The following is a 25,421-nucleotide window of genomic DNA, read 5'->3' as shown; positions in this document are numbered from 1 at the left end:
ATTTTTAGGGGTCAAACCTTTGACGACTGGACTAACAACAGAAATAGAAGGAAATAAAAGAAACGCCCCCAGCGTTGGATACAATTAAAATGTATTGATAAAATACGTTGAAACATTTAATTTCACATATAAAAACCAAACATAAATTATCGCTCCCTCTCTATCCTGAAATTGAAAACTGAGCAGCCAAAATTAATTAGCTTTACTAAATGACCTACACTATATATCTCTGTAATATTGTTCTCAGATTTTAAAAAACCGATTAACTTTTAATTTTATTTTAATTCTAAAATCAATCCGGATACTCTCTTGTGAACTCGCTAGCTAAACTACCTCCTTGGATCTGCTCTCAAAAACGAATCTTGATCTACCCTTCTAACCAAATCTACTATCTCCTTTTAGATACTAAATTCTCGAGATACTGAAGCCTAAGTCTCTTTCGATGCAATGATAAATAATTTATTGCTACTTACAAATACTGTTAACATTAACTTCTGCACTGTTACTTTTCCAATTACAAATTTAATTCACACCTGTTAATCTTTTACCAGCGTTTAAATTCACTGGCATGCAACCCCTTTTCATGTTCAGATGTTATTCGTTTTACAAGACAGAAAAAGACAACCTTTACTTCGTTTTCAACCAATCATATTTTAGTATTTCAAACACATTAGTAGAATACCCAATTCCTCAAAAATCCATCTATTTATTTATAATTTTCTGGTTTTCGATATATCTCAAACAAAATACTTTGCATAAATTAACTGCCTTAAACTTTGCCCGATTTAAAAGACTATAACTTAATACGGTTTTCGCTTTTTTGGATTTCCCATTGTTAAAAACAATCTCAAATGATTTTCCCTGAATTTTGAAATAAAACACTTTCTATTTATACATATTTTTACATTTAATTCAACCTAATACTTTGAATTTCACAATTTACCAGACGTCGAAAATAAGTTCTTTTCACTTTAACATAACATAAATAAAACCATACAATTAACCATACAAAAAACCATAAATACAATTCACTTCTCTATTTTTTTTTCATGTAGAAATGACAATTTTTGTCATTTTTCCTTTTCTCTGTCTTTTAAACTTAATTTAATTTTAAATGTGCATATTTTGAAATCATAACAATATATAATAAAACTATCATATATCATGGTAAAAAATAACAGATAAAATCTGGGGCTAGCGGAGCTGCTTCCAAGCCATTTTCTCTCTCTCTCTCTCTCTCTCTCTCTCACACGCACACATACGCACGCACACACATACACAAACACACACACAACTTTAAAAATATATGTTCTTTTATACTCCAAATTACTATTTTAAATTGATTTCTTTATATATAACAGTTTTTAAAATTTTGTGGCATGGAAATATTGTTTTGTTTTTATAAAAATAATTTACGTTGTGATATTTTTCATATTTTTTTTTGTAAACAAATGTATGCTGCAAAATATGTTTGCGATGAAAAATATTTTATCAATATTCACTAAAACATCGAAATAACTTGATTTTTCATATCTGGTTTTAAAAATTTTATATAATCCGTATGTTATTTTACTTCACTTGATTTGATTTAAAAATATTATTTCGATTTTATACAAAAAATTTTCATTGTGTTTGTTATCATTTATTAAAAAAAAAAAACATGTTACGCCAAGTACAATATGGGATTACATTTACAAAACATGTGAAGAAATTATTAATAATAACTGGAAAATGGCTAATTGACTTAATTTTAAAAATTGGTTAAACTTTATATTTTTATTTTTTTAACAATAGAATAAAAAATAGAATAAAAAGCTTTGCTACGGCTCTGATGAATGCCGAATATATAAAAATAAACTGCGAAAGGAAAACAATTCGTCAAACTTTTCCTGTATGAATTGGTATCAATAGACTGTAATGAGAAATAATATAATTATAAATTTGGCTTGGATTTTGAATTTCTGATCTTTTGTTTAAATTATTATCACCTTTGCTAATACAAACCATTTCTATAAAGGTCCTTTGAATTTATTACCTTCATTACACAAAATTTTAATGTTATCAAAATCCATAATATGGTCTTTATCGATTACATGTTCTGCCAAAGCACAAGATGGTTTTTTTTCTACAATCATTCTTGTAGAAATAATATTCATCATTTTTTGTTTATCTAATTTATCTATAGGATATTTAGTTTTAGAATATGAAGTAATTACTATTAAAATGGGAATAAGCCACAATTAGGTTAAAGTACGTTTATTGACGTTTTAATTTCCACTTCGGAAATCGTTCTCAAAATACAAACTAATGTTTGTATTAAAGATAATAAACTATAGATAAATTAGGTAAAAAAAATGTAGTATATATATAGCATTAGTTGTACTCAGTGTGAAGCTGTGTATGTTGGTGCGATCGGGGAAAATCTATCAAATCGTATTATTTAACACAAGAGTGATTGTAGAATAAAAAAACCATCTTGTGCTTTGACAGAACATGTAATCGACAAAGACCATATTATGGATTTTGATAACATTATAATTTTGTATAATAAAGATAATAAATTCAAAAGAATCTTTTTAGGAAAAATGTTTTGTATTAGCAAGAGTGATAATAATTTAAACAAAAGATCAGAAATTCAAAATCCAAGCAAAATTTGTAATTATATGATTTCTCTATAATTCATTTATAAAACCAACAAAATATCACATTTTAATTTAATATTCCATATACTTGTTACATTTTTCAGGTATCTGTGAATAATAAATAAATCTTCTTTTTTATTATTAAATAAAAAAGAATATTTAACAAAATTTTAATGTTGGCAATCAAAAATAAATTAAATACAAATTAGAAGTTGGCATTCAAGACGCATGCTATTGCAATATTTAAAAGACGCATCCAACGCAACGCAACTGGTCAATCCAACAACAGTTGGATTGACAAGTTTATTTAAACAATTTACTTACATTAAAATTGTCCAATATAATTTATTAGAACACCGACAACTGTTTTCTAAAGTAAAAGACAAGATACCAACTGTAAATAAAACTAATGTTATCTACAAACTGCCTTGTTTGGATTGCAAGAGCTGTTATGTTGGCCAAACTTCTCAATGGCTAAAACAAAGGGTCACACAACACAAAAGTGACTGCACAAAGAAGAAGAATACATGTGCGGCAGTTGACCATTACTTAAAAACTGGGCATCAATTTAACTACTCAAATGTGTCAGGGTTCTACAGCAAGAGAACAATTACAAAAAAAGATTGTTTTTAGAAATGTGTCATATTAATAAAGAAGAATATGCAGTAAATTATAAGGCAGACACGGGACAGTTGAGCAATATCTACTGTAATATTCTTAGTATGCTCAAATAATTTTTGTTTTACAATTATATTTTAAATCACCCTGTATATTTTTAATGTGTAATTTTATTGTGTTTTAATTGTTTCTTAGTTTTTTTTTGCTAAAAAATTTTTTTTTAATTTAATTACCAGTGACTAGGTGCTTTAATCAATATTTTCAGTACTGTTTTGAATATATGTACAACATTTTTAAATATTTTTAACTCTAAATCTGTAAGTAAATCATTGTTTATTTTCACCTGATATTTATATACATTTTAACCATATTTCAGTTGTCTCCTGATGAAGCTGACAAAAAATCAGCGAAATATAGAGTAATAAAAGAAAAAAAGAGTTTTTTTTTTAAATAACAGACCGCGTACCCGACACACCAATCTAATTAATTGTTATATATATATATATATATATATATATATATATATATATATATATATATATATATATATATATATATATATATATATATATATATATATATATATATATATAATGTGATATTAAAAGTCAGAGATGCGCCAAGCAATTAATTAGCTAATTAATTAATTAATTAAACTTATTCAAATGGTGCAATTATGATTTTATCACACTATTTAATTCTCTTATCTCAGGGTTATATTCGTGCTTCAATATCTATGCTTTACATATGATAGGTAAGGTCTGAGGGATACCGGAATAATAAACATATATGAAACAAAATTATATATTGAATTAAAATTCACACTCAAATATCTTAAAAAATATCTCATACAATGATTATCAAAATTTTGTTCTACGTTGAACTTTAAAAAATTAATGTTATATACTATATAAACTAAAATTTCAAATCAAAATTGTTGTTCTATATCTCCTGATAAATATTTATATCTTTTCTGAAGCAATTAAAAAAAAACTTTGTTGATAAAGAAAAAACTGACGAATGAAAAAAAAACTATCTCTCTGATGATGAGTTGTCCAAATCCTTGTTCCTTGTAGCTTACACTATCTATTCTTAGCAGTTCCCTAGGTAATCAGCAATCTTACAACAAATTATTGCGAGCCTCTCGTCTTCAATGATCTCCTTTAGATGCACGTATCGTTCAAAAGATTAACTTCTTCTCCTCTCGATAAACTGAATCTCTCGTTCCTTGCACACTTGGAAAATAACTGATGATATTTTTTGCCTCTAAAATCTAGCTAAACTCTCATTCCTCCATCTCTCCCACTTTTTTTCACTCTTTGCCAATTAAAGATCGTCATATTTATCCCCATTTAGATAACAAACAACAATTTTAACTACAATTATATCTTTCCTAAAAACTATTAACATGCTAATCGGTTTCTACAAATTCTTAAGAACTAACGGAGAAATATAATTTCTAAATTCTACCCTATTGTCTTTATTCACTGTACAAGTCCATTTGGAAAAACCCGGTCGTATTGTTCAATTCACTACGTTCACTCAAATATATTTTACAAAGAAAATAATTTATGCATATCTTAAATTTTGTTTACTACAGGTAATCCAAAGATAATGGACTTTCTTTTCTTTGAAATATCTTTCATAGTTTATCAGTTGAAATATTTTGAATTATTATATTTTATAATTTGAAATATATTAAGAGCAAACCAATATTATTTTTAATTTTACATAGCATAACAATATATATATATATATATATATATATATATATATATATATATATATATATATATATATATGGATAAAGTTTACAAGATAATCTAAATGTAACTTTGATACTGAAAATTAGTTGAGTCGTATTTCCTGCGAAGAATTTTGCAGAGAACAAAGTTTGGAATTCAAAAAGTCGTGACGCATCTGGTAGATGAAATTTTAGAAACAAAGGAATAACGCCAACATTACAAAGTTAGGATGCAAAGCTTAATTAAATAAAGCAAAACGAAAGAAATGACAGTGTGAAACAGGTCGTGCTGTGTAGTGGAAGTAAGTGTCGGTGACAGCCAAGGGGTTAGAGTAATACGAGTAAAATACATAAAAACGGAAAGTGAATTTTTGTAAAGAGTTAAATGGTATAATAAAAAGAGGCTGGAAAATATTTTAAAATTATAAAATGAGTTTGTCCCTAATAGAAATGAATTTATTTTTAATTTCCATTGTTTACAATTCTGTAATAAACGAATTCCTTGCTAAAATACGCTTCTGCATGTTTTTCATTTACCACCAGCGGCGATTCATAAATCATTCATTGAGGAGGACAATTTTAAAATATATAAGAAGATACAAATATATAAAGAAGCCTACTTACCTTGGAGAGAGGTGTATAAAACGTACATTGTTTTTAAAAAATAATTCTACAATTTTTAAATATTTTTACTCATAACAAAATACTACAAAAATTATTACTAACCAAAAACTGCAACAATACAGTTTCACCCTCATTATTGAGAAAATCTTCTCTGCTTTACATGAATTGCAATTAAGTTTTGACTTGTAAATAATTTATAACAGCGTTTTCGTTTTCATTCTTCGTATCCCATTACCTTTTAAAGGTAGGTAGGTAGGTAGTTTTTAAAAGTGAGCTGCCCACATGCCTAAAGAGAAAGGTATTTGACCAGTGCGTCCTCCCAGTCTTGACGTACGGACCAGAAACACTTACCTTAACAAAAGCAGCAGCTCCAAACTGAGAGTCACGCAGAGAAGAATGGAGCGGTCCATGTTAGGAATAACTCTGCGAGACAGAATAACCGACGAAGACATCAGGAGAAGAACAGGAGTAACTGACATCATCGAGAAGATAGCCAGACTAAAATGGAGATGGGCAGGACACATAGCCAGAATGACAGATGGGCGATGGACAAAGAATTTATTGGAATGGAGGCCAAGGGAAGACAAGAGAAGCGTCGGTCGACCACCTACAAGATAGACTGACGATTTAAGAAGACTCAATAAAAACTGGATAAGAGCGGCGCAAGATAGACGGGGTTGGAAACATGAGGAAGAGGCCTATGTTCAGCAGTGGACTCTTGAGGCTGGATGATGATAATGATCCCATTACCATAACATGAATGGACGTTCCTGGCCCATATAAGTTTGTTTACAGCGTCTCGAATAGTTTACTGTCTCTAATTTTTTAGTCACATGATTCATCGTCTACTCTACTTTCTTCTTTCTTTAATTCAAATTGCATTATGATCTATGAAATTTGGTACTTATCATTTCTCGCAATCGTGATTCTTTTTTTGCTTTCTCCCTAACAAAGTGGGTCAAACGATCTAAAACATTTAAAACTGCTTAAATATATTACAACAATAAAAATATTTAAATTAAACATTAAAATTCTACTTACAACTTGGTTTATAAATCATCATAATCCTGAGAATTCGTTGAGTTTTCTGAATCGTTGGCGCCGCTCCTTACTATTACAGGTTTAATAACATTTTTCATTATCCCATTCAGCTTCCACATTTTCTCTTCTATATTCAATACATGGCCAATAGCGTTCTTTCAATTTGTAGGATGCCATCCATACTGGTTTGTAATAGGCGTTGAACATCGCCAAATTTTAAATGTTGCGTTCTCTCGTGCAACAGTAATACCATGAAGTCTAGCCATTAAATTGAACAGCATATTGACGATATCTACCACGATACTTCTTGATTATTGTCATTCGTTCTGCTTTGATCACGTTGGTCTATACAACTTTGTTGACAGCTGCTCTAAATAGATGTACGGTAGTCATTCCTGCCCACTGTCTGATGTTCTTCAACCACGATATCCTTCTGCGCCCTTGAGATCTTTTGCCTTCTATCTTGCCTTGTAAAATTAGTTGAATTAGTTGATCTTCTCATTGCGCATCACATGCCCTAAGTATGCCATCTTTCTGATAATTATTTATAATATATAATTTCCAGATATAATTCATACGTTGGATCACGGTGTTGTTTGTAACATGATGGATATAGGAAATTCTGAGCATGCGGCGGTAACACCCCATTTCGAAGGCTTTTAATCGTTTGGATGTTGCCTCCGTTAAGGTCCAGGCTTCAACTCTATATAAAAGGGTAGAAAATACATAGCATCTCAGGACTCGTGTTCTTATATCAATGTTCAGGTGCATATTACATAAATTCTTCCTGGGACGATTAAGGACAGCTCTTGCCTTTTATATACTACATCTTATTTCCTGTGAGTGGTCCCATTCCTTATTTAGGCTGCGTCCAAGATATGTAATTTTGTCGATTATTTTCAAGAGTTCATTATTAGCTGTAAATTGGTGCTATATTACGTCGTTTTTACTTACTACAAGAATTTTGGTCTTCTTACAGTTTAATTTCATGCCGTATCTGTCACAGGCTTCCACTACACGGTCTATTAATGTTTGCAGATCGTTTACATTATTAGCAATCAAATAAACCGTATCGTTCGCATATCTTAAATTGTTTATGATTTCACCATTGATTTTTATACCTTCTCTTAAACCATCAATAGCTTCCCTGAACAGCATTTCCGAGTAAGTATTGAACAACGTCGGTGATAAAATGCAGCCCTGACGTACTCCCCATTTTATCATGAATTCTTGTGAGGTTTCGTTGTGTTGTCTATTCGTACAGTTGCCCTTTGCTGTAAGTATAAATTTTGAATGAGGCGTAAATATTTGTCATCAATACTAGATTCTTTCAGTATCTGAAATAATTTTTGATGTTGCACCTTGTCAAATGCTTTTTCAAAGTCTATAAAGCATGCGTAGATTTCGCAATTTACGTCTCGAGCTCTTTGTATCAATACTTGTATGGAAAATAGGGCCCCTCGCGTTCCCAGTCCGCTTCTAAACTCAAACTGAACACTGCTAATGTTTTCTTCAAGGTTTCTATATATGCGAGAGTGAATAATAGAAAGAAGGATTTTAAGTGTATGGCTCATTAAGCTTATAATTCTGTAATCAGAGCACCTGGTGGCATTTGCCTTTTTGGGGAGAGGGATGAAGATGGAAACTAGCCAATCTGTAGGAAATTCTGCAGTTTCATTGATTTTGTTCAGTAGACTCGTTAGGAGTTTGAGTTGGTTGTTGTCAAATAGTTTCAATATTTCAGCTTGTATGTTATCAGGTCCAGGTGCTTTATTGGTTTTTAGTCTTTTTATTGCATATGTTACTTCACTGAGCGTTATTTCTGGTCCTGAACATCCAGAAACACTGACTTCTGTCTCTTCCTCTTCCTTGAATAATTCTTCCATGTATTGCCTCCATCTCTCTTGTAATCTTTCATTTTCGTAGAGCAGTTTGTTGTGCCCGTCTAGTATTAAGTTATGACTTGGTGATCCGTTTCCTCCCGTTAAGTTTGTGATCTTTTTATGTAGGTTAAAAGTGTCATGCTTCCGTTCTAGGGATTCTATTTCTATGTATTGATATCGTAGCCATGATTCTTTTGCTTCTTTAAACTTTTTCTTAATGATTTTGTTTATTTTTTTTGTACCTTTCCTCATTCTTATTTCTGTGTTTTCTTCGTTCTTACATTGGCTCTGTTATTTCTTGTCTCATCCATGGTTGTTTGTCTATATTTTTTTCTGGTTTAAGTTTATTATCTACCACTAAATTACAGATATTATTCAACATATCATCAACACTTATGTTTTCTTAATAAATATCTGAGATTACTATGCTGTTTATTTTGTTGTTGATCTCTTCTTTGACTTCTTCTCTTGTGGTTTTATCATTTAACTATTGCATGTCCGGATGTTTTTGTTCTTTTCTTTTATGGACTTTTTCATGTGGAGTTTGAAACGTCCTAGTAAAAGATTATGGTCTGATGGAACATCTGCTCCCGGATATGTTTTTGCGGATTTTACGGAATTCTGAAATCGTTTGTTGATGATGATGTAGTCAATCTGGTTTCTAATCATTTTTGACTATATCCTTCGTAAATAAAATATATTTTTCTCGTAGCCAGCTCTGCATGATGGATTTTTTATCAGTCATCGTTGGAATGCGTTTATCAAGGCGGGTGTGATAAGATGCAGTATCCAATATTATGACAGAGTTACTATCTGCACGAATGCATATGGAGTTCATGTCTTCATGATGGTCCCCAGTTTTCTTCGATATACAAACAAGAACACTATTTTGCAGAAAACTAGTATCGCTGCCAATATGAGCGACAGTTTGAAGCTGGCCCTTTCCAACCTTCAACAGAGGCTTGTTATGCATTTGTTACTGTTATATCTCACCAAACTTTGGCGACTGCATGTCTGGCGTTAACTAAAGTCTCGTCAAGATAATACATTTTTCGTTTTGCCGCACGATATTTCCGAATTTAGCGTAGATAATTACGTCGCCATGATATAATTTCCTCCTTATCTGTTAACATGGAATTCCGGCGTCGTTTTATATATAGACAGTTAAGATGCTTATAATGCTTTTCATAATAATTCGCGTAGATTTGAGAGTTGGAGCCCTATTTTCAAAGAAAAAATGAATGGACAGTTCTGCGGAAAATTTTTTGGGGTTCTATTCAACTTAACAGGTGTTCATCAGCACTAATTTGCAGCTGGAGGTTTAAAACCATTTGTTAATTTTTTCTTACGCACAATACGTTTAACTGCTGCCACTGGTTATATCTATTTTTATTCTACTAGAAACTGATGAAATATACAGGAAATCGTGTTTTATTTTCCGTATTATATATATATATATATATATATATATATATATATATATATATATATATATATATATATATATATATATATATATATATATATTGTTATGATATGTAAAATCGAGAAAAATATTGGTTTGTTTAAAATATTTCAAAGTTCAAAAAACATTAAAATAATTCAGATAAGTAGGATAATATCCAACAAACATTTCGGAGAAGGAAAGTTATTAAATTCTTGGATTACCTGTACTAAACAAAATGTAAGCTTTGCATAAATTATTTCTTTGTTATACTTGAGTGACCCGCATAATTTTAAGTGAAATCCCAAAGACAATTGAAATACATTAATGCAGTGATTAAAGACAATAGAAGGGATTATAGAAAGAGGTTTTTGTTAGTTTTTAAGAATTATAGAAAAATATTATTTGTAAATAAGTTTTAGGAAATTTATAATTATAGGTAAAAATTTGTTTGTTATCGAAATGAAAAAATGGGGGAATTGTGACGAGTTTTGATTGGCGGAGATTGAAAAAGGTGGGATAAGTATGTAGGAAAAAGTTTAGCGAGATTGAGCAGAGAGAAGAGAGGAGCAGTTGGTTTTCGAAATCTGTAAGAGGAACAGTGATTGTTCTCTGGCGGTTCCTGAAATGTAGCAAGCAGTAGTGTTGAATGTTAGTGAGTTTTTGTGGAGTTAGTGTATCTGACAGAAGTTGAAGCAGCAAAATATTGTAAGTCATATTTCTCTACTTATATTCCAAGAGTCACTGTTCAGGCCAACGAGAGATTCAGTTTATCGTAAAGAGAAGATATACCAAGAGTCATTTTTCACTCGGGCCAACGAGAGATTCAGTTTATCGAGAGGAGAAAGGCTATCATAATTTGAATGATTTGTGCTTTTGAAGGAGATCATTAAGGACGATATACTTGCAACAATCTGTGTAAGATTGCTGATGACATAGGGAGCGGTTGAGAGGAGATAATATAGTCTACAAGGAACAAGGATTTGGACCACTCATCATCAGAGAGAGATATTTTGTTTCTGCAGTTTTTTTCTTTTATTGATAACACAATTTTTACACGTAATTTAGAAAGGATATAAATATTTTGATTAGGAGAGTTAGAATAGTTTGGGATTTTGAGATTTCAATTAATATTGTTTGTACCATTAATTTTGATTGTTCACGTACGGAGAACAAAATTTTGAGAATCCTTATATGAGATTTGTTTATTGAAAACTTTTGAGTGTGAATTATTTCATTATTTTTATTTCAATATATAGTGTTAGATCATATGTGTTTTTTATTATTCCGGTATTCTCTGGACCTTACCTTTCACATGTAATAGCATAGACATTGAAGCACGAATTTAACCCTGAGATAAAAGAATTAAAATTGTGATAGAGTAATAATCATATCATTTAAATAATTTTAATTAATCAAAAAAATTAATTAGCTAATTATTGCTTGGCGCACCAAGACTTTAAATATCCCAATAACTGGCTTCCAAAACGTGGGGCTTGAAAATATCGCAGCTTTACATTTGAAGGAAGGGAAAGAGATCTGGAATAAGTACAGGTGATCCAGAGATAGAAACATATAACATTGAGGGAATTTGAATTTGAAAGTATTTTGACAATTTTTCCAGGGAATATAAATTTGATTTATTGATTGATCGTAGTTAGTGGATATTTACTGCTATTGAATTATTTGATTTTATTTTCTTTACCAATCGTACATTTGATATTTATTTTGAATTATTTGAATTTTACTGATTGCATATTTGATATTTGTCGTGAAAATTTAATACATTTGGGGAGAAATATTGTCGTGTTCTGAAACATATAGAGTGTTGTAAAATTTCACATTTGGCGGGGACAAAAACAGTAACGAAAAGAAACAACATGTCGACCACAAGGAGTCAAAGCAAAATGCAAGAAAGGAAGGAGGATAACAGAGAAGAGGAAACAATTGTTGAAGAAGGATCGGATAATGAAGGAAATGTTACAATAGTTGAGGAGAAAAAAGAATTATCAGGAATAGAGAAAATATTACAACTAATGCAATTACAGACACAACAAATACAAGAGAATCAAAGGGAAACAAAACAAACAATGAATGAAACATCACTAAAAATGGATAGAAATCAACAAGAAACAAAACAAACAATGGCAGAAACAAAACAAACAATGGAAGAAAACCAACGGGAAACAAGGCAAGCAATAGAACTAAATAACAGAAATATAGAGCAGCATCTGGAAAACTATGAACAGGAAATTAAAGGATGTGTTGAGGGGATAAAGAAAGAACTGATACAACAGATAGAAGAAATAACCCTAAAGAATGCAAAACAAGAGACAGAGATTAAAGATATCCAAAATACAATGAAGGAGATACAAAATTGCCAGAGAAAGGAACTAGAGATGCAGAGAGAAGAAATAGAAACTAAAATAAAGGATATTAAGACTGTCCAGAAAAAGGAATTAGAAAAATTAGAAACAAAATTTGAAAACGTTTTACAAGAAGACATGCGAGAAATAGAAAGAAAAACGGAGGAAATCAAAAAGGAACAAAATTCAGGGGAAAGAAGGGAAATGGTCATCCATGGAACAAGCGAGGCGAAAATACAATTTGGCGGGGATATTCGGAAAACACACCCAGTACCGTTTGTTAAAAATTTGAAAACCAAATTACAACATATTAGATATTTTGACGATTGCAAAGAAACAATTAGAAACCATTTGAAAGAAGGAGCAGCGTTATGGTATGAAAGCAAGGAAGATGAGTTTGAAAATTGGACAGATTTTGAAAATAAATTTCTCAACTATTTCTGGGGGAAAAATAAACAGAGAGAAATCAACCAAGAGCTACAGAATGGAAAATATCACGAAAAAATGGGAATATCTGAAGAAAGATATGCTTTGCAGATATATAACAATTCAAAATATCTAGAATACAAATATTCTACCGAACAGCTGGTAGAAATGATCAGCAGACATTTTGAGGAAACGTTGGAAGATCACGTGATTTTGAGAAACTATCAAGATATTGATAGTTTGTGCCAATTCCTTCAATTAAAAGAAGCGAAAAGAAAAGAAATGAGAAATAGAAGACAACATGACCAATATAATGGAGCGGAAAGAAGGTATTCATCAAATTATGACCAGGGAAACCGACATCCCAGATCAACAAACGAATATAGGCCGAGAAATTACAATAATTACAATAGACAACAAAATTACGATAACAGGAATGACACACAACAGAGAATATATGAAAATCACAACAGGAATAGAGATGCACAAAATCCTCCGAATAGGAATACTAACGAACAAAGGGACGATAGAAATAACCAGAGCTTCCAACAACAAAATAGAAGGGAGATGAATCATGTAGCAATAGGAAACGACAGACAAATTTCTAATTCTAATCTAATATTTTTAGATGCATTTATAAAACATAAAGCGATTAAAATTGTGATTGATTCTGGATCGGAGATATCGCTAATCAATAAAAAACTAGTAAAAGAATTAAATTTGGACAGATTTGTGTATAAGATTCCTAGGGTTGATTTAGTGGGTGCAAACAATAAAAATTTGACGACAGTAAACGAAGGCTTGGGAGTACAGATAAGAGTGGGAAACAAATTCCATATTATGAAATGTGTGGTGATTGAAGATTTAAATCATGATATGATAGCGGGAATTGATGAATTGAGAAAAAAAGATATCACCATAAATTTTTCGGAAAATAAACTGGAAATCAGAGCAGAACCAGACAACACAGGAGAAGAAAAGCAAACAGATAGGAAAACAAATTCTGGAAGGATCAATGCACAGGAAAAACGCAAAGAAATCGATATGACTGTAGAGGATAAACCGAAAGTACAAGAACAAGATCTAACAGAAAAGAAAAAGAGAAGGAAGAAAAAGAAGAGTTCGAAAAGAAAGCAGGAAAATAAGATGGAGACCAGAGAAAAACAGGAAATAGAAGGTACAGAAGAATTGTTGGCAACCGACGATAAAACAGAATGGAAGCAGGAAGAAAAAGAAGGTATCATCAGAGAAATGAAAGGAATAGAAACATGGTGCTCGGAATACCAAAGGGAATTAGAGGATAAAAAGAAAACAGAAGAAAAAATGGCACTGATGGACGAGAATCCAGAATTTTGTGAAGAAGTATTATGGACAGTGAACACATGTGAACAAAAGGTGGATGAAAGAAAAATAAATTGTGGAAAAAACATGGAGAAGGAAATAGAGAAGATTTTAGGAAACCATGGAGATTTTGTTAATAAAGTAAATCAAGTGGTTAAAAATTATGAACTTTCTTTTAAGGGAAAATACTTGGAAAAATTTAAAACGAAAATATATCCAATCCCGTATAAAGACAGGCAATATACGGGGTATTTTAACATTCACGACATTTGTCAGTATCATAAGTAGATTTTAATAACATAGTGAAATAATTTGATCCTAGAAAACTTTTGTCATTTTTAAAATTTAACAAAGAGTTTTCGGCAGATCAAATGGCGGGGATTTGTTATGATATGTAAAATCGAGAAAAATATTGGTTTGTTTAAAATATTTCAAAGTTCAAAAAACATTAAAATAATTCAGATAAGTAGGATAATATCCAACAAACATTTCGTAGAAGGAAAGTTATTAAATTCTTGGATTACCTGTACTAAACAAAATGTAAGCTTTGCATAAATTATTTCTTTGTTATACTTGAGTGACCCGCATAATTTTAAGTGAAATCCCAAAGACAATTGAAATACATTAATGCAGTGATTAAAGACAATAGAAGGGATTATAGAAAGAGGTTTTTGTTAGTTTTTAAGAATTATAGAAAAATATTATTTGTAAATAAGTTTTAGGAAATTTATAATTATAGGTAAAAATTTGTTTGTTATCGAAATGAAAAAATGGGGGAATTGTGACGAGTTTTGATTGGCGGAGATTGAAAAAGGTGGGATAAGTATGTAGGAAAAAGTTTAGCGAGATTGAGCAGAGAGAAGAGAGGAGCAGTTGGTTTTCGAAATCTGTAAGAGGAACAGTGATTGTTCTCTGGCGGTTCCTGAAATGTAGCAAGCAGTAGTGTTGAATGTTAGTGAGTTTTTGTGGAGTTAGTGTATCTGACAGAAGTTGAAGCAGCAAAATATTGTAAGTCATATTTCTCTACTTATATTCCAAGAGTCACTGTTCAGGCCAACGAGAGATTCAGTTTATCGTAAAGAGAAGATATACCAAGAGTCATTTTTCACTCGGGCCAACGAGAGATTCAGTTTATCGAGAGGAGAAAGGCTATCATAATTTGAATGATTTGTGCTTTTGAAGGAGATCATTAAGGACGATATACTTGCAACAATCTGTGTAAGATTGCTGATTACATAGGGAGCGGTTGAGAGGAGATAATATAGTCTACAAGGAACAAGGATTTGGACCACTCATCATCAGAGAGAGATATTTTGTTTCTGCAGTTTTTTTCTTTTATTGATAACACAATTTTTACACGTAATTTAGAAAGGATATAAATATTTTGATTAGGAGAGTTAGAATAGTTTGGGATTTTGAGATTTCAATTAATATTGTTTGTACCATTAATTTTGATTGTTCACGTACGGAGAACAAAATTTTGAGAATCCTTATATGAGATTTGTTTATTGAAAACTTTTGAGTGTGAATTATTTCATTATTTTTATTTCAATATATAGTGTTAGATCATATGTGTTTTTTATTATTCCGGTATTCTCTGGACCTTACCTTTCACATGTAATAGCATAGATATTGAAGCACGAATTTAACCCTGAGATAAAAGAATTAAAATTGTGATAGAGTAATAATCATATCATTTAAATAATTTTAATTAATCAAAAAAATTAATTAGCTAATTATTGCTTGGCGCACCAAGACTTTAAATATCACAATAATATATATATATATATATATATATATATATATATATATATATTATATATATATATATATATATATATATATATATATATATATATATATATATATAAATTCGTAATTTAACCAAATATTTTGTCTTACTTCAAAATAAAAATAAAAAACTAATTAACAAAATAAGTACCATTAAGACAAAACAATCGAACACGACACGAACACGAATACATTTCCCGGCAATTCCCACTAAAATATTATCCAGACCATTTAATTATTAATAACAGTTTTCAGATAACATGAATCATTTTTTAATATTTGTGGATTTAAGAAATTCATTCGTTAAAAGCTTTAATCGTAGGAAGTCACGTACCAATATTCTTATAATAGTAAGGTAAGATCGGGTAATTACGAAATTTACAGAACGACAAAGGCACTAACAGAGACATAATGATATAATTAATTTATAGTAAAATAATTCAATTCTAAAAACATTATGAAATAACCACGCCGCTGGAATTGTACGATTTTCCAAGACGTGGCCTTCATGATGTGAGTGGGCTTAAGAAAGCGCAGTTGCCACAATTATATCAATGTATATTACCTATGTCTAACTGAAGATTTACCTATGAAGATTTACGTACTGTGTATATACCAATTTTTTTGCAGAATAATAAAGCAGTTTACTAATAGATTTCTTCTTCTTCTTCTTCTACTTCTTGGGGATCTTTAGATCTGTTTAATTCTGAAGCTGCCTCTGGTTAATTTCCTGGGAGGTAGATTGCCAACTATCCCTCCATTTTTAGCTGGTCTTCCGGAAGGTCTTGAGCCGGGCGGGTTGTTTTCTAGGGTAATTTTTGGGAGTCTATTCTCATCCATTCGTCTTACATGAGTGTACCACATTCTTTTACGCTGCCTTCCCTATCTTACAATATCTTGAATTTTGCACTGCTCTCTAATGTTTGTATTTCTCACCCTGTCTCTTCTTGTTTTGCCCACTATTGTTCTTAGGGTTTTCATCTCGGCAACCCTTAGCATCTGTTTCATTTTGTCGCGCACTTCTATGCCATATGTCATGATCGGTCGTATGCAAGTTTTGTAGATTCTAATTTTACTATCTGTGCGCATATACGGATTTGACATCTCCCGCAGACATCCCGACAATGCGGATGCTTTGTTGATCTGACTCCTTAGGTCCTTTACTGGGTCGTGTCTGCTTGATATGTCTATGCCCAGATATCTGAATTGCATCACCTGTTCTTAGGTCTTACATCTGAGCGGATCTTTTGCTATTGTCATACATTTAGTTTTGTTGGTAGAAATGGTTATATTTAGTTGGCCGCTTATTTGAAAGAATTGAAAGAGCTGTCTCTGAAGATCATCTTTTGATTCGGCAATAATTGCTGCATCATCTGCGTAACACCCATTCTGTATCCGAAATTGAGAGATGTTACTTTGTTTATAATTTTGTCCATGAGTAGGTTAAACAAGAAGGGGCTTAAACTGTCTCCTTGCTCTAACTATGGTTACATTGTTGTTATTTAGGTTATGGACTATCTGTGTTATGTTGGTCGCCGTTTTATTTTCTATTTATATATTTAGAATGTCTCACAGACAAACCCTGTCAAACGCCTTCGTCAGATCAATGAAGAAAATATACGCTGACATGCCGAACTCTATAGCTTTTTCTTTTATTTGTTTGATTATGAATACTGCATCTGTTATAGACCGCCCTCTTGTAAAACCTTGTTGTTCATCAGCATTAGTGATTTGCCTTTCCAATTTGTCCTTAAAAATACTTGTCAAAAGTTTCATCGTTGTATTTAAGAGGGTTATTCCTCTGTAGTTTTGTGGGCAAGTTTTTTGTCCTTTTTTAAATATGGGGATTGTGATGCTCTTATGCCATTCCTCTGGTGTTTCTGTGTCGTTTAAGATTTTGATAAATATTTGTGACAGTTTACTTGCAAGTTCAGGGCCTCCTTATTTTAAGAGTTCATTGGGTATACCATCTGTACCAGGTGATTTTCTAATAGATTTCTACTAGCCCCAAACATTTTTTTAAACAAAAAAAAATTTAAGAGCCAGAGGACCAAATAAATTATTTTTTAAACGGGCCCAAATTTTGTATAGGGTTATATCTTCTTCTTCTTTCTATGCCGTCCCCATTAACGGAGGTTGGCGACCTCATTTTTAAAAGCTTCTCTATCTTTTGCAACGTGGAATAATTCGTATACAGTCATGTTTGTCCAGTCTCGAATATTTCGCAGCCATGACTTCCTCTTTCTACCTATTCCCTTTTTGCCATCGACTCTACTCTGCATGATGACCTGCAGAAGACTATATTTATTATTTCTTAGTCCAAGGTATGCAGTCTTGCGTACTTTTATCGTTCTCAACAATTTTTTGTCTCGACCCATCCTTCTCAGCACTTCCTCATTGGTGACCCTGGCAGTCCATGGAATTCTCAACATTCTCTGGTATATCCAAAGTTCAAAGGCTTCAATCTTTTTAACTATTTGCGCTTTTAGTGTCCATGTTTCTACCCCGTACAATAGTTGCGACCAGACGTAACATTCAACAAACCTCAGTCTCAGCGTAGTATTCAGATTTTTGTCACAGAACAATTGTTTGAATTTTAAGAACGCTGCCCTTGCCATTTCTATTCGTACCCGGATCTCTTGGTCTGGATCTAATTCTGTGTTGATGTAAGCTCCCAGATATTTATATTTTGTCACTCTCTCTATTTGCTGTCCACCAAGAGTTAGTTGTTCATTATTTATTGGACTCCTTGATACTATCATAAATTTGGTCTTATCTGTGTTGATGTCAAGTCCCATTTGAATGCATTCACTATTTATTGCATCTAGTAAAGTTTGTAGGTCTTCTATACTCTCAGCCATAATTACCGTGTCATCTGCAAATCCCATGGTGTTTATGATTTCTCCACCAATTCTTATTCCCTCTTTTCTTTCCCATAAGGCTTTTCTGAATATGATCTGTGAGTACACGTTGAAAAGCGTCGGAGACAAGACGCATCCTTGCCTAACCCCTCTCGCAATCGGTATATTATTTGTTTCTATATCGTTCACCTTTACTACTGCTTTCTGGTTCCAGTATATAGCCTTAATAAAGGCTATATACTGGAATATATACTAAAATAGGGTTATATACGATTATATAAATACTAGTTCCAACTTTTGGCACCTAGCGTGAAAAAAAAAAAAATTTCGGCCCGGCCTACTGTACAGAGCAAAAATAAAAAACCGCAGGTAATAAACAGTATCGTACCTTTATTGCAGTGCCTACACTTTACTGTTTGAACTGCAATGTTTGACTAACCAAACTTAGATTGATCATGGTAGTGATTAAGGGGATACATAAAGAAAGGTTCAAGTGGCTGTAGCCTATGTGCAGTGTGCGGAGGCAAGCATAACATGGTAACAAAAGTACTCCTGGCTTTTCCGATGACATCTAAGTTCTTAGTGTGAGAAAGGTGACCGTAAATAATTAGGAGCACTGGATCTTAACTCAAGATATAAAATGATCAAACAAATCTGCAAGCACATGAGATTCATCCACCCAGAAATATGTAAATGACCCAATACCGCCACTTCAACTGCTTTATTTCACACTCGATGGTCTACTTCGTGTTTTGTGTTGTTAACGTCACCCGTAGCTTCAAACTTATTAGTTAAATGTTTAACGTATTGGTGAGTTACGTTTTTTTTTCTGGTTAGTTCGTATTAAAAATCCTTGCTGTTGCCTTAGCATACTGATTATTTCTATAGTATAGTATCAATTCATCTAAATGCTGCTTCTGGTGGTGCCCCGTCTTTTAACTCTTCGTTCCTACTCTTTCGGAAAAAAAAAAAATACTTAACATCGGTGAAACATACGCACCTCTTGCAGACATAATAAATGACTGAGGTGTTAGATACACCTCGTTTGGCAGAGACTATTCTAACTTGTTTTCGACCTCCTTTGGCCAGAATCTTACATATTTTTTCTGGTGTTGTACTCACCAGTGACGTCTCATCTACATTATATATCCTGAGTGGGGGAAATGGTATTTTATCCAATATGGCCTTGAGCTATATAATAGCCAATAAGAATAATAGCCAATCTCTATAGGAAACAAATAGCCAAGATTAGAGTAGACAATCAATTATCCGATGAAGTCCCAATACAAAGAGGAGTACGACAAGGTCGCATACTCTCGTCTTTGCTGTTTAATGCGTACTCTGAACATCTATTTCGAGAAGCTTTGGGAGAAACGACTGATGGCCTGATTTTTAACGGTGAAGTAATAAATAATCTAAGATATGCAGACGACACTGTCCTTGTTGCGGATAGTGCTGAAAGATTACACAGACTGATAGCTCAAGTAGTTAACATCGGTAGAAAATATGGAATGAAACTTAATATTAAGAAGACGAAAATTATGATCATAAGCAAAAACCAAGATACAGATGCAAAGTTTATGCAGACAATGAGGTATTGGATAGAACAGAAGAAATACCATACCTAGGATGAAACATCACAGACAGCTGGAATCACTTATACGAGATTAAATGTAGGATCGTAAAAGCTAGGAGTGCCTTCCAACAGATGAAGAAAATTCGCTGGAATTTAACCTTGAACTTACATCTCCGACTCAAAATCCTTAATTGTTATGTGTTTTCTGTTCCTATGTATGGAGCAGAGGCATGGACACTCACTGGTGCGTCTTGCAGACGGTTGCAGTCTTTCGAGATGTGGTGTTATCGTCGCATGCTCAGAATATCATATATACATCATATAACTAACGACGGAGTAATGCAACGTTTACAAAAAGAACCTGAAGTCTTGAAATCCATCAAAGAAAGAAAGTTAGCATACTTCGGACATATAGTGAGAAATGAAAATAAATACAGAATACTACTATTGATATTAGAAGGGAAAATAGAAGGAAATAGAGAACCAGGACGCCACCGAATATCCTGGCGTAAGGCGTTATCCTGGCGTAAAATACGATGGGCTATTGTGGTAGCCAACATCCATAGAGGATAGGCACTAGCAGAAGAAGAAGAAGGTCTTGAGCAAAGTAAACAATTTTGTTACAACAATTCTGTTAAAATCACGACTGCGGGCGATAGATTTCGCTTCAGGAGATCTCAGTAAAAGAAGAGGGTGTCTTGTGCGAAAAACCTTTAACAAGTCTTTAACAGCAAGTTTTGTTTGGTCTGAAAATCTATGCACAATGGCATTCCTAACTGCGAGTTGATACGTCATAGACGTTACGTCTTTGGTGGTAAGGCCATACATGGGGCTTTACATGTTGAGAATATAGGTTACAAGCTGCTGTTCTTGTTCCTCCGTGAATATGCTAGTTTTACTTCCAAGTCTCTTCAAATGGTCCGTGGACGCACTTTCTATAGCCTGCCTTTATACTTTTGAACCATTTTTTGTCCTTAAAAAAATTAAGTGACCTACATTTTTTATCTTATTTTTTTTTACTAGAGAGGGCAAAATGATCCCGGATTATTTAACCCGACACCATAGGGGATCATTTTGCCCGAACGAGCACACCTTTCTGTCAGCCACTTTTATTACGTAGCGGCCAAGGTTTGGTATTTCATAAACATCTCAAATTATCGACAAAAAATTGTATTTACAGCAACTATATCACAATTGAACATTTCTACTTGTCAGCAAACAGCTATCAAGCAAAGTCCATCTTCAACAATTAAAATACTTTGGACATGTTATGAGAGCAGACACAGAAAACATGGAAAGACTTATTATCCAAGGAAAGGTAGAGGATCTAGGATCACGAGGAAGATCCCAACAAGACGGATTGATCATATTACAAGTAAATTTAAAATACCTATGCATGAGTTAAAAGAAATAATCAGAGACAGAGATCTTTGAAGCGACCAGGATTGAAGTCAGAGAGTTATTTAAAAGTAACATTACAACAGTTTTAAGGGACTCACCTTATATCAAACTTCTATATAATCACAGTTTACGTGAAATTCAAGAAATACGATATTTCTACGCTAGAGGCTTATATTCAACTGACTGTAGGAGTGAGTTGAGTGATGGGTACGCCACTATAAATACAGATGGCATAACCAGTCCCAAAAATAATTTAAAGGGTGGTTTCCCTCTTCTCGATAAGTTTTCTTGTAGAACTGTTCTATCTATTGACAATTGACAATAACACAAACCTTTGGTTTGTGGTTTTTATTTTTTTCATTAAATATGTTTAGTCAATACTTACCATCTTCTTCTTCTTCCTATGCCGTCCCCATTAACGGAGGTTGGCCACCACATTTTTAAAAGCTTCTCTGTCTTTTGCAACGTGAAATAATTCGTCTACAGTCATGTTTGTCCGTTCTCGAATATTTCGCAGCCATGACTTCCTCTTTCTACGTATTCCCTTTTTGCCATCGACTCTACCCTGCATGATGACCTGCAGAAGGCTATATTTATTATTTCTTAGTATGTGTCCAAGGTATGCAGTCTTGCGTACTTTTATCGCTAATACTTAATAATAATACTTACAATAGACAATACTTATTCTATATATCTTTATTTTCAGATTCTTTTCAAATAATACAGTACTGGCCACTGGCGGTTTTGAAAGGGCATATTTTTCGTGTACTGCCGCACATACCGTAACCGGCGACGGGACAGCAATGGTGTCTAGGGCTGGCTTCCCGTTACAAGATTGTGAATTTATGCAGTTCCATCCAACAGGTAATTAAAATTAGGGTAAATGGTTAAAATATTTGCGTTCTATTTAATTAAAACCAACAAACACAAAGCCTAATTCACAAACCCTATTAATTTTATTGCAGATATAGACTGGTTGTATTTGTAGGTTCAACGTTTGTAGTCGACGTTTTCAAAAGACAAATTTTATTGTTTTAATTACACAATTAATAAAAATTTAATTTTAAAAATAAACTTTAATTTTTTGATTCATTTTTAGACTGTACAATAGACTTTGATAATTTTGTTGAGTAACGGGATTAAAATTGGATATACACAATATCTAAATATTATATAATATTTGTAAGAATAATGTCTGTAACTGTCCATATGTCGATCGAATTATGGACAGTGCTTGAATCTCTAGAAAATACACGTATAGATTCAAGATACACTAACATAATTAAAAACATATATGAAAATGCCACAATGAAGATAAAGCTGGACGAAACCACAAAAACTAATCCCATAAGACTATAACGGGGATTAAGACAAGGAGACACCATATCTCCCAAACTATTTACCCTTGCTTTAGAAGACATTTTTAAGAAACTAGAATGGAACAACAAGGGTATCAACGTCGACGGATCATACTTAAACCACTTGAGATTTGCAGATGACATAGTTTTAATAGCCGATAATATCCAGGAACTAAATGATATGTTACAACAATTGAATGCAGTTTCAGGAAAAAATGAACTACAAAAAAACAAAAATACTGAGCCGATACCAGAGAAATATAACAATACAAAATCATACCATAGAAAATGTTAAATATTATATATATCTAGATTATGTCATCAAACTGGGAAAACGAAATCAAGATGCCGAAATTAAAAGAAGAAAACAACTGGCATGGGCGCTTTCGGCAAACTAGGATATATCTTGAAAAACACCTCCATTCCTGTAAACTGAAAGAAAAAGGTGTATAACATATGCATACTACCAGTTTGTACCTACGGCTTAGAGACAGTACCCCTTACCAAAAATCTGCTAAAAAATTAGAAACAACGCAAAGAGCAATGGAACGAATCATGCTTGGAATATCACTGAGAGATAAGATTAGAAACACCGAGATAAGACGTAGAACGAATATTAGGGATATTGTGGAAGAAGTCACAAAAATCAAATGGCACTGGACAGGTCACGTAGCCCGATATAATGACAACAGGTGGACACGGAGAATTCTAGAGAAGAGACCAAGGACGACAACAAGAAGCATGGGAAGACCTCAAATAAGATAGGTGACAGATAGGTAGATAAGGTAGATGACATAAGAGCAGTGGCAGGTACACAGTGGATTACCTACATTCAGGAGTGGATGGAAAATGGTTGACAAAGAGAATATCTGTAACAGTCGTAAAGGTAATGCTAGAATTTGTATCTCTATGTACATATATAAGAGCATATAAGGCTACTTTAGAATCTGATTACTGGTGCCTTTATTATATATGATGATTACAAATATATTTTTAAACTGACTAATACACGTCTATGTACTACAAAAATGTAAACAAATTGAGTGAAAAGTTTAAGCCAAGAATACGGAGCTGTAAGGATGGAGAATGAAATATTCTAAGTGGTATGGATTAAATCTTGAATTAATGGGTTGAATTTTTCAACGCAAAATTTAAAGGCCATTATATCGAAGGACCAGATAACACCGTAGCAGATCGAATTCTTTGGAATCTATTCAACCCAAACGAAAGACCATCTACCACTGAAGAGTTTTCCCAAGCCATCAAAAATCTTAAAAATAATAAAGCACCAGGAACTGATCAAATTTCTAGTGAGAACTGCAAGAATGGTGGCAAAAATCAAAGCAGACAGTTACAACTGTTGCTATAAAATCACTTTTTACGCAAAAATCGGGAATTACGATACTTCTGCGTTAGAGGCTTATATTCAACTGACTGTAGAAGTGAGTTGGGTGATGGGTGCGCCACTACAAATACAGATGGCATTACCAGTCCTAAAAATAATGTAAAGGATGGTTTCTCCCTCCCTGACAAGTGTTATTTAGATCGTTGTAGAACTGTTCTATTGACAATTGACAATAATACAAACCTTCGGTTTGTGGTTTTTATTATTTTATATTAATTGTTTATGGTTATGGTTTTTATTATTTTATATTATTTATGTTTAGTGAATGATTATTACTCATTCTATCTATCTATTCATCATTCTATCATTCTATCATTCTATATGTAGAAACCTCTTTATCACGAAGTTTGGCTTCACGTGATACACTTTTTTTGCAATCTCTCCCTCTATCTCTCTCTCTCTCTCTCTCTCTCTCTCTTAAATCCTGATTTCACGGAGCGAGTGTAGTAGTCATCGTAATGTTGTGTATTATTCGTCTCCAAAGATGTATGTCTCTGGTCATTTCTTTTAACTCATGCATATGCCTGTAATTTAATCGATTCATCTTGTTTTAGATCTTGTTTGTAATCTTCGGCCTCCTATCTCTCCTTGTATAATAAGTTTTTCAATGTTTTCTCTGTTTGCTCCATAACATGTCCAAAGTATTTTAATTATTAGAGATGGATCTTTGCTGGATAGCCGTTTGCTGACATTTGGCTCATTTAAAATTGAAATATTTGTCCTGTGGTCGGTCCACGGAATTTTTTTTCAACAGAACGTTTCAGTGGCGTCTGTCTTTCTTTTTTCTGCTTGTCTTAGGATCCAAGATTCATATCCGCACGTTTGCAATATGTAGAGCATATTCCTTTTGTATTTGCTCTTTCTCTGCTTTAGTGTTATGTAGATTACAAGTAGAAAACC

The 25,421-nt window shown here is 32.6% G+C and overlaps 1 protein-coding gene across 1 annotated transcript in view; it reads left to right on the top strand.

Annotated features, from left to right (window-relative positions):
* Positions 1-25,421, top strand: part of LOC140437478 (succinate dehydrogenase [ubiquinone] flavoprotein subunit, mitochondrial-like) — a 156,925-nt gene that overhangs the window by 51,727 nt on the left and 79,777 nt on the right. The window contains exon 5 of the mRNA XM_072527028.1: positions 22,465-22,622. Coding sequence (XP_072383129.1) covers positions 22,465-22,622 — 158 coding nt within the window. The remainder of the gene's footprint in view (positions 1-22,464; positions 22,623-25,421) is intronic.

Source organism: Diabrotica undecimpunctata, chromosome 3 (genome assembly GCF_040954645.1).
Source record: "Diabrotica undecimpunctata isolate CICGRU chromosome 3, icDiaUnde3, whole genome shotgun sequence".
NCBI classification, from domain to species: Eukaryota; Metazoa; Arthropoda; class Insecta; order Coleoptera; family Chrysomelidae; genus Diabrotica; species Diabrotica undecimpunctata.
This window is presented reverse-complemented; position numbering and strand designations above follow the sequence as displayed.